The sequence below is a fragment of the Verticillium alfalfae genome, genomic scaffold, assembly GCF_000150825.1.
Source record: "Verticillium alfalfae VaMs.102 supercont1.13 genomic scaffold, whole genome shotgun sequence".
In the NCBI taxonomy this organism is placed as follows: Eukaryota; Fungi; Ascomycota; class Sordariomycetes; order Glomerellales; family Plectosphaerellaceae; genus Verticillium; species Verticillium alfalfae.
In genome coordinates, this window is record NW_003315026.1 from 3,073 (window position 1) to 13,261 (window position 10,189).

The following is a 10,189-nucleotide window of genomic DNA, read 5'->3' on the forward strand; positions in this document are numbered from 1 at the left end:
AGCGCATCGGAATCTCTACCCTGCTCCTCGCAAATAGTCGCCAATGTCATCCATGCCTGGTACGTCTCGGCATTTATCCTAATGATCTCATGTATTCTTCGCTCTGCCTCGGGATAGTCGCCATTGAGGAAGGTCCTGTTGACCTCAGCCAACCGAAGCTTGATATCAGCACGGGGCTCCAGTTCCTTTCGGTTGGTGCGAGAGTGCCGTCCAGCCGTTGACTTCCCTCTTTTGGTTCTTGAAGAGGGTTCATCTTCATCTGGGTCTCGATACGAAGCCAGGAAAGCCTGGACGGACTGTTCAAAACGAGCATTTTCCAACCGGAGCTCTAATTCATCAGAGTCAGCGTCCGAGATTGCATCTTCCTGGAGCTGATCATCGAGGCCTAGCCGTCGTCCGATTAGGTCCATGTCAGACACACCAGTTGAGTCATCTATTCAAGACTAAGATGTCGATAGAGTAGTGACCGGTGTTGAACCTGGTTGATGCGGGAAGAAGGAAGAAAGTTGAAGCCTTATCAGACTGTGACACAGATCCAATCGAGGCCTGTGCTAGAGTCTCATGGAGAGCTGTGCGCAATACTGGATGTAATATGCATGTCGCCATATGTGTTGGGAATGTACGTGGGCAGTAGACAAGCACATCTGCACCAGCTGAAATCCATGCCGTCAGAGTGTCAGGGTACCGAAATTCCGGTACACTAGGTACCTGAGGTACCCACTTACAGGCCAAGGTGGACCTGATTGGCCGCCAACGCCAATTACCCACACACGTGTAGAACACACTGTCCGTATTACAAGGGAAGAGCCAGTTGCCTAGGTAGGTAAATATTGTAATGTGGTGGTGACCTGCACAAGGTACCTAGGAAAATTGTCTGCCTGTGTCAAACCCCCTCTTCCATGTTCTACACCTTCCGAACCAGCCACCATAAGGTACTCTATGATTATCTGTACAGTGAACGTCCTGCGTAAGTTCTGCATGGGCACGTACGAGGATATTCGGGAGAATAGCCACTGCCGAGCGGCACCGTACTAGCCAACTGAGCCAGTCTTAGAGCTTGCCGTCGGCTTTAGCATCTGTATTCCAAGTCAGTGTGAAGATTCACGAAGAAGGCGCATCATGCAATAACTTGCCCTTGACTTGTTCGAAGACTTTGAGCATCTTTCTTCGCGCTCCCAGGGCGTTCACGCCTCGATCTTCCAAAGCCTTGTCATCCAACTCAATCAAATCAGTCCACTTCATGTCCTTGAGGTTATCAGTGTACTTGTGGAGCCGTAGACTTCTGAGCCAGCTTGGGATATCTTGCAACAATGTAGGGTCGGTGGGGTCCTCGGGTGGTTTCGAGCTTCCTCGACGTCCTCGAGGGGAACGTCCTCGGACCATATCAGAATGATCCGAAAGGTATCCCTCATGACCGCCAACCCCGAATTGCCCGACATTCAACGAGGGAATGGCGTTGTTTAGCAGAGAGGGCTGGCCATCGTAAGCGCTCAAAAAGCCGTTGTTCTGCGGAGACGTGAATGGCATGTGGCCGAATCCAGCTTGCTGCATCGCTAACCCAGGAGAGCTTGGACGAGAACGATGACCACCGAGGGCGATGTTCTGCTGCTGGGCGTGTTGAAGCTGTTGAGCCTGCAGTGCCAACATCTGCTCCCTACTCAGGACCTGACCATGTTCGTTGACCATCACAACATTCGTGCCAGGTATATTGACGCCTTGTTGTCCGGATGACAGACCGGCTGACATGGGGCCACCCGGTGCGTCATTCGATCGGGCACGCCGATACTTTCGTACGTCGTCGAGAGCGAAGCGATTGTTGACGGTCGAGAGTGCGGCAAGCTTCATTGCGGTGGCATTTGCGAGCATGTCCGCTTGCGAGCCCCCAGGACCTGAACCATTCGGGTTTGTGGTGTTGAAATTCGGTACCATTGGCGTGTGACCATTGAAGCCCAGTTGCCGCTTCCCGTATTGTAAGGAGACACGCAATGGCAAATCGCGTAGTCTTGTCAGAGAGTCGTCAGTGTTGTGTTCTCGGATGGTTGAGTTGCTGTTGAGTTGCGGGCAGGGGACCGGAGACCAGCAGATGGAGGAGGTTGCACAAATTGACCCATCGGAGGTTGTCCAGCAGAGGACTTAGGACGAGCGGTACTTTGGTCCCCCGAATGCCACGGAGAATTGGGAGGCTGACTGTTCTGATCATGGCCCTCAGCAGGACCTGCAATTGTGGGCGCGCCAAGCGCCGAGCGAGCATCCCCGACAGCGCTGTTCCGATTCGAAGAAGGCGGATTACCCGTCTCTTGTGTGAACTTTGCCTTCTCGGTAGCTATAGCTGCCGCAGCATCAGGAAACATAGCGTTAATGGTCGATGGATCGAGACCCGAGTAACGCTTGCCCGTAGCGGTGCTGGCGGGCCTTGCCATGGAGTTTCGGGCTGAGTCTACGTTAAGCTTGTTCATAGCGTCACTCAAGCGATTCGACATCGGATCTAAGGTAGCCAGGTCAGCACGTACAAAGAGTTAGGATTCTGCCCAGATGAGACCGACAGGCAATGTCAAATGCCCTTTAGAGGAGGGGGGGCTAAATTTGCTTGTGGCGGGCTCACCTTTGTCAAAGTTGGATGGAGACAGAACCCCCGACATAGGGTGGCTCTTGCCCATCTGTTGCAACACCTGTATGAAGAATCGGATTTGGACCTGCGTCGTTTGCTGTAGTAGGGCATAGAGTGCAGCAGTTCGTTCAGCTTCGCTTAAAACGCGGAACCATTGTTCGATGGCGCTCAATTCATCCTTGAAGTCCTGGTCGAGCGTAGCTGCGGCCATGTCCTCGAGCGTTGTCTCATATTGATCGATGTCAGCGATCCACTGCTGGGCAATCTTGTCCTGAGCGTCCCCTCCTTGGTTGTTCTGTCCTTGCCCCTGTTGGGACTGCCCGTAAAAATCGGACGAGGGGCGAATCCGGTTTGACGGAGTAGATCCGGAGAGAGCAGCCATGTCGGCAGAGGCTCGTAAGTGATGGCCGGTCCCTACCGTTCGGGAGGATGGAGGTCGGAGAGAGGATGCGGTGTTGGCTTCAGGAGTGCTGTTCCGGTTTCCAACGGCGTGGCTGCCAGACATATTGGGCGATCCGAAGGACAGAACTGGAGGAGATGCCAATGATGGAGATGACCAGGGGAGAAATCGCTGGTGTTGGGGTTTTGTTGGTGAGGTGGATGAAACGCTGACGGTGGAGTGCTATCACCCTTAAAGTTGGGGGAAGGCGGGCCAGTGTCCAGGGGTCCAACTGTCTGGCTGGCCTTTGATGGACCCGTGCGGTTTCGAGAGTCGACTTCAGGCAGGGACGCAGTAGGCCCGTCCTTCGCTTGCAGTATCTTGCTCCGCCTATGTACGCAGGCACGCAGTGTCAACAGTGTTTTGCTGAACGACTCCGTTTTACAGAGTTGTAGGTTCGACCTCGTGGTTGACGTGTTCGGACGTGATGTCCTTGTTCCTGCAGAAACCAGCTGACCTTAAAGGAGCGGGGAAGATGGGCGAGAAGTGAACCGGTGCATCCCCTTTCAACATGTACAATTGCAATCTGATGTGGCGACTGAGCTGCCCAGGTGGCTCGTATGCCGAACACGTATGCCTGACACTGCTTGGGGGGGGAAGGGGGGGGACGAGAGGCAGCAAGAAACAGATGTCTGTGGGCTTGTCGGTAACGTCTGGGCTGACACGAGTCATCCCGATTTAAATGGATAGAACTACGACGCTCAGCTAGAGAATATTGGGGTGGGTTGACTGCTGTCAGTGTTGGTTAAGAAAGCAGCATACATATATATGCAATGATGGTGGTGTGTTATGCTACAAAGCGCAACAGCCTTGTTGCTACTGGAGAGTGATACCCTCACGTTGGCAGCTTTTCCCAAAACTGGGAACGAGCTCCCCGAGTGCCACTTTTGCTGCCCGTTATTAACTTGCCCGCCATGCGCATCATTCGGATGCTCTGAAGACCCAACCACATCTACTAGGCTTCAAATATACACTTACCTGAATATGCGTGCTGATGCCTCGCCCGATCGTCCCAGGGCGAAGGATTACAGCACGACTCCAGTTGCCGATGGTTCTTGTGCTACTAGGCTCAACCTACCAGCAAGCTGCGACCCCCCGCCGGTAGATCGGCCCGGAAGACAACTTGTCTGGGCTGTGCGTTCACCTACCCTCTTCCTCAAGTTTAGCAGGCTAGCTACCCGTTCTCGTTAACTCTCGGAACACTGACATGCTTCTTGCCCTTAGGTATTTGGGGGGACTGGCCATATGGGCCGATCCCTTGTCAAATGTGCTCTGTCCCGCGGAGATCTTGTAGCCTCGGTGGGGAGGCTTTTCGAAACGAATGTCGAGGCCATGAGCGAGGCAGCAGACGGCGACAACTTTCTGGGGACTTTATGCGATGTAAGGTCAGCAGATTCTGTGGGACGTGCAGTCAAGATGGTTCTAGATCGCTTTGGTCGAGTTGACGTGATCGCCAATTGCTCGGGCTACGGTGTTATCGGTGCCTGCGAGGATCAAGATGAGCACGACCTTCGCAATCAGTTTGAGACCAACCTCATGGGCACGCTCAACATCATCCAGGCAAGTCTACCATACTTTCGAAAGCAGCAGGGAGGGCGCTACTTAATCTTCAGCTCAACGTCTGGGGCGTTAGGCGTGCCAGGACTCGGTCCGTACTGCGCAACGAAGTACGCTGTTGAGGGCTTGGTCGAGGCCATGCTGTATGAAACCGACTCGATCAATGTAAAGGCAACATTAGTCGAGCCTGGCTTGGTCCGACGGGACGAACCCGACTCTACGGTGAATCCTCTGCCTACCTGGGGTCATTTCCGCATCAAAGCAGCTAGCGAACCCTACGTGTCTGCAAACTCGCCGGCCCTGCACGCAAAGAGGATGTTTCAATGGCTGGGGGATAAGCAACCAACCAGTGCTGTAAAGTGCGCTGAGCTCGTTTGGCAGCTGGCTCATTGCTCTTACCCCCCACTTCGGCTGTTGCTGGGGAGCTATGCTATAGAGAGTATCAGAGACCGACTTCGCTCAGTTACGGAGGAGCTGGAAGACTGGAAGCATCTCAACTTCTCAATTGCCCCTGAGCCATTTGAGGGTGAGGCTGAGACAAGAGACGGGCATCCCGTACTAGGCATGGGCACGGAAGTGGCAGAGACATAAGGCTTAGTTAGTACATAGTGTACACGAAGTGGGATCTGGCACACCAAGAAAGGAGTTCTATCAGGACAACAACCCATATCTGGGACTGTATCATGATAACTGTATCGGCGGCTCCTAACCTAGTGCTGATACTGGTTCTTTATTGACGACAACGTAGGCATACAGGTCGACGCAAACAAATCTCGGCGTGCTGTGTTATGCGGACGCGACAAACGATGCCATGCAAGAAACGCGCGCTGCCCTGTAATGCGATTACATAAACACACGATGGCTCGAAGATCCACTCCAGGGATATCGATAGGCGGGCGGCCCTCCCTTTGGCAGGACGCGTGTCCGAACAAATCCGCGTCTGAATTTATTAACGGGCGCAATCCGCTTCAATGCATTAATTAGGGGGTCACCCAAACATGCCGGAACCGCATCAAACGAAAGCACATTGACGACGCCTTGAAACCCGACGCATCGGACGCTCACTAAGTGTGGTGTGGTGTTCAACCTTAGACGATTGCGCTGCCGAATCAATATCCTGATCGCCTTCCCGACGTCTCTTGGCCAACATGGACAAAAAGAACGAAGACTTCGAGTTGCGGCCCATGGCCTCGCGGGCTGGAAGCCGCAGTCCTGGAGGCCCCGAAAGAGATGGATTTTTGTCGAGATCTCCATCGCGGCGACCGCAGCAACAGTCACTGGTAGCGCAGATCAACAAGGTCGACAACAGCCCAGGCGCCTCGATCCTGGCGTACTGCTTTTCATCCATTAGTATGACCGTAGTCAACAAGTTTGTTGTCTCGGGCAAGTTTTGGAACCTCAACTTCTTTTACTTGGCCGTCCAAGCCATCGTTTGCGTCACCACGATACAGATTTGCAAGAACGTGGGAATGATCCGGGTCCTGGCTCCCTTCGACCAGGAAAAGGCTAAGAAATGTAAGTTGAAGTCTTGAGTGGGCGCGCTGTCTGCAGTCGCGATTGACCAGAGCTAATAACCTGGAAAGGGTTTCCCATATCGTTGCTGCTCGTTGGCATGATATATACCAGCACAAAGGCACTTCAATTCCTCTCCGTCCCTGTTTATACCATCTTCAAGAACCTCACGATCATCGTGATTGCGTATGGAGAGGTTCTGTGGTTCGGTGGCAGTGTGACACCGCTAGCCCTTCTTTCTTTTGGCTTGATGGTGCTAAGCTCCGTTGTGGCGGCCTGGGCTGACATACAGCACGCTATCTACGGATCAGTAGGGGAGCATGATGCGTCTGCTGCCATGTCGACTCTTAACGCGGGGTATGCTTGGATGGGGTTCAACGTGTTTTGTACTGCTGCCTATGTTTTGGGAATGCGCAAAGTCATCAAGAAGATGAACTTCAAAGACTGGGACAGTAAGTTTTGAACTCGAGCATTATTATTGGTTTGCTGTTCTGACGGATGCAAAAACAGCCATGTTCTACAACAATCTTCTTACGATCCCGGTGCTCATTGTCTGCTCCCTGCTTCTAGAAGACTGGTCGTCGGAAAATCTCACGAAGAACTTCCCGCCCGCGACACGTAACGGCCTCTTCGTTGGCATGATCTACTCGGGATTATGCGCCATCTTCATCTCGTACTGTTCTGCTTGGTGTATCAGAGTAACGTCATCCACGACATATTCAATGGTGGGAGCGCTCAACAAGCTACCAATCGCCGTTAGTGGCCTGGTCTTCTTTGCCGCCCCAGTCACATTTGGCAGCGTAACGGCCATTTTCCTTGGCTTTGTCAGTGGTATTGTGTACGCGTGGGCGAGAGTTCGGCAGACGGCAACATCGAAGATGTCGCTACCTACCACGCAGCCTATGAGTGCCAGTTCCAGAAGCAACAACGATGCCGCAAACTCATGAGTTGGTATCAAACTCTGCATCGCAACCTTTTCGCTGACGAAAGTTGCATTGCTGGTTTGCTTTCGGCACAACTTCGCTACAACCTTTCGGGGGGCATCCTGGCGAGGCCGAATAGCCCAATGCACAGAAGAAGCTAAGTGTCATTGGATAGCATCGTCCACCATTAGATTTTGTGATTAAGAATAGTAGTCTTTGCATCTCGTATCTCGAGCTTTCATGGCACTTGTTGATGGCGTCGGCAACAATGAATATTTGTATTGAGCACACGAATGGGTCCTTTCTTGCCAAAAGTCGAGGCTGCGCGTGAGAGTAGAATCGTCAATTGGCTGCTAGAAATAACCTTCACGGAGACTTATACCGGTTAGTTTTCTCTTACGATTGCTAGGTACCTTCTGTCGATAGCTACCTGTATTTATCACACGTTTTGGACAGCGTGGGGCAATATGTGCGACACGTGCCAGGCCTTACGTCATAGGACAAGCCTGGGTCTTGACCCCAAATAGACAGTAAAATTAACCTGATCATCCTCCTGCAAGCCCACCAGTCGCAACAGACACTGTCTAGACCATGCCTAGGATATGGATGAGCCCGACTCTACGTTCCCACTGTGATAACACTCGTGCTTAGGATCCACGGAATACGCCAGCTTTGCAACTTCATTACAAACACCCTCCCTCAGCTCAAAGAGCCCAGCAGTTGCAGAAGATGCTGCCCCTAATAAACAAGCGTAACATGAGCAAGTCCCGACCAACCTTGCAAAGATTGCTGACGTGTTGCCCTTCCAGCCTTCGAGTTCCTGTCCCCAGGACTTGGCGTGCCTACAGACGACAGTAAGATGGCCTCGTACACTGCCACCCTGACCCTAAACACAGCTCTGACCATGCGTTACCACCAGTCAAGCTCGTGTTCTCATGGCTACTCTCGTATCCACTGGCTGCTATTCTCAAGTGCATTCCTGATTCTCGACCTGACCTCAAGAACATTTACGTGATAAGGTACGTTCCCGCTAGCCCTTGCACAGCATCGTTGTCTGACATCCCTCGCCAGCGCGTCGATATTCTATCTTGTTGGCCTCTTTAATCTCTGGGCTGGTTTACAAACTCTTTTCATTAGTTCCGCTGGGACATATCTCATTGCAAAAACGTTTCGCCACAGTCCTTTCATGCCATGGATCGGCTTTGTCTTCGTAATGGGACACTTATCCATCAATCAGATCATTCGACAGCTAGACGCCAATCCGGCCGACGTCGACATCACTGGTGCACAGATGGTACTGGTCATGAAGCTCAGCGCGTTCTGCTGGAATGTAGCAGATGGCCAGCTTCCCATCGACCACTTGTCCGATCTTCAGAAGGATAGGAAGCTAGTAGAGCTTCCACCGCTGCTGGAATACGCCGGTTATGTTATGTTTTTTCCTTCACTCTTCGGTGGTCCTACGTTCGAATACGTCGAGTATCGCCGGTGGCTGGACACTTCCATGTTTGATCTACCGCCCAATCTAGAAGCTTCGAAAAAGCCGCCGGTGAGAAGGCAACGCAAAGTTCCTCGCAGTGGAACCCCAGCGGCGTGGAAAGCAGCTTCTGGTCTCATGTGGATTGCTTTCTTCGTATTCATGTCCGGTTCCTTCAGCCCTTCAAGGCTAACTCACCCGGCCTTGCTTGAGCACGGTTTCATCCGCCGCGTGTGGATCTTATATTGCGTCGGGTTGACCGCAAGGATGAAGTACTACGGAGCATGGTCCCTGGCTGAAGGAGCATGCATCCTCACTGGGCTCGGATACAATGGTGTCGACCCCATCACCGGCAAAGTCTCGTGGAACAGGCTACAGAACATTGACCCGAGAGGCGTCGAGTTGGCTCAGAATGTACGCGGCTACCTCGGCAGCTGGAATATGAATACCAACAAGTGGCTCCGGAACTATGTATACCTCCGTGTTACACCCCGAGGGAAGAAGCCCGGATTCCGAGCTAGCCTCATGACATTTGGCACCAGTGCGCTTTGGCACGGCTTCTATCCCGGCTATTATATGACATTCATTCTGGCAAGCCTCATCCAAACCGTGGCCAAAAGTAAGTCCAGATCAATATATTCCCCCATAGACCAACCAACCCGCTAACGAATGAGACTTTCGCCGCTACGTCCGCCCTTTCTTCCTCGACCCAGACTCCGGGCTGCCGAACCGCAGAAAGAAGTATTACGACGTTCTGTCTTTTCTCACTACGCAGGTGGTGATGTCATTTGCCGTTGCTCCTTTCCTCATTCTTAGCTTCTCCGGATCCGTCTTGGTCTGGTCGCGAGTCTATTTCTTTGCCATCGTGGGCGTGGCTGTCTCGATGGGCTTCTTCGCATCTCCGGGAAAGCAGATCTTGAAGCAAGGGTTAGAAAGTCGCCAGCGGCGGCCAGGCATCCAGCTTGGCCGTACGTTGAGCTCCGATAGCCTTGTTGGGCGCGAACCAGTCCTCGGTGTGGCGGCGGATCCAGAAAGGGAGTTGGATGAGGCAGTCCAAGAGATCAGAGCTGAGGTGGAGGCTCGTCACCGACTGCAATCCAGGCACCACAAAGCATAGTATACATGCTTGCCACTTGATTGATTTCTTATCATGACACCCGGTTAGGAGCAGTGCAGACAAGACGCTATGAAGAGCATGGTTGGTGTGTCAGGCCTATGGTCAGGTTGTCGAGTTTATACATTGCAGAATAGATGTTCTTCCTTCCACCGCATCACCATTATAAATCTTGTCCCTTCTGCCTCTAACAACCACCCACGCGAGGTCCATCGCTAGGTTAAGGCTTGGCTGAAATTTGTATGCGGTCGTCCCACTTTGCGTCGTACGATATATGATATAAAGTATTATGATACATGCTCGAATCGAGGCAATAGGCCGAATAGATATACACGGCTGTATGTGTCAGCCCATCATCCAATGGACGGCGTAGCAGATGAGATGTAATGATCTCCTTGTAGTGGACATGACAGCGTAAATCGACCATGTCTGCGTTCAGATTTAGAAAAGGAAAATGTCGAGCATATCGCCGCGACTGCGTGTCTGTGTGTGCATGTGCCGTATTGCCGTATAGTCATAATGGCGTCATAATGCGCCCGGTTTTTGGATCGTCGTAATGTCG

General features: G+C 52.4%; 5 protein-coding genes across 5 annotated transcripts; 3 read left to right on the plus strand and 2 right to left on the minus strand.

Moving 5' to 3' along the window:
* Positions 1-1,101: 1,101 nt before the first annotated feature.
* On the minus strand, positions 1,102-1,746 carry VDBG_08625 (VTS1; the record flags this gene model as incomplete). Its single annotated transcript, XM_003000783.1, has 1 exon — positions 1,102-1,746. The coding sequence occupies one exon, from the start codon at positions 1,744-1,746 to the stop codon at positions 1,102-1,104; it is 645 nt and encodes a 214-aa protein (XP_003000829.1).
* A 260-nt stretch (positions 1,747-2,006) lies between these two features.
* VDBG_08626 (VTS1) lies at positions 2,007-3,113 on the minus strand (the record flags this gene model as incomplete). Its single annotated transcript, XM_003000784.1, has 2 exons — positions 2,007-2,485; positions 2,603-3,113. The coding sequence occupies 2 exons, from the start codon at positions 3,111-3,113 to the stop codon at positions 2,007-2,009; spliced, it is 990 nt and encodes a 329-aa protein (XP_003000830.1).
* Positions 3,114-4,031: 918 nt separating this feature from the next.
* On the plus strand, positions 4,032-5,285 carry VDBG_08627 (3-oxoacyl-[acyl-carrier-protein] reductase; the record flags this gene model as incomplete). The annotated part of the gene is made up of 2 exons (XM_003000785.1): positions 4,032-4,181; positions 4,272-5,285. The coding sequence occupies 2 exons, from the start codon at positions 4,032-4,034 to the stop codon at positions 5,193-5,195; spliced, it is 1,074 nt and encodes a 357-aa protein (XP_003000831.1).
* A 281-nt stretch (positions 5,286-5,566) lies between these two features.
* On the plus strand, positions 5,567-7,209 carry VDBG_08628 (GDP-mannose transporter; the record flags this gene model as incomplete). Its single annotated transcript, XM_003000786.1, has 3 exons — positions 5,567-6,119; positions 6,188-6,568; positions 6,627-7,209. The coding sequence occupies 3 exons, from the start codon at positions 5,753-5,755 to the stop codon at positions 7,061-7,063; spliced, it is 1,185 nt and encodes a 394-aa protein (XP_003000832.1).
* Positions 7,210-7,768: 559 nt separating this feature from the next.
* Positions 7,769-9,783, plus strand: VDBG_08629 (membrane-bound O-acyltransferase domain-containing protein; the record flags this gene model as incomplete). The annotated part of the gene is made up of 5 exons (XM_003000787.1): positions 7,769-7,790; positions 7,849-7,893; positions 7,959-8,058; positions 8,111-9,132; positions 9,188-9,783. 5 exons carry the CDS (start codon positions 7,769-7,771, stop codon positions 9,628-9,630), a joined length of 1,632 nt encoding a protein of 543 aa, XP_003000833.1.
* Positions 9,784-10,189: the final 406 nt, after the last annotated feature.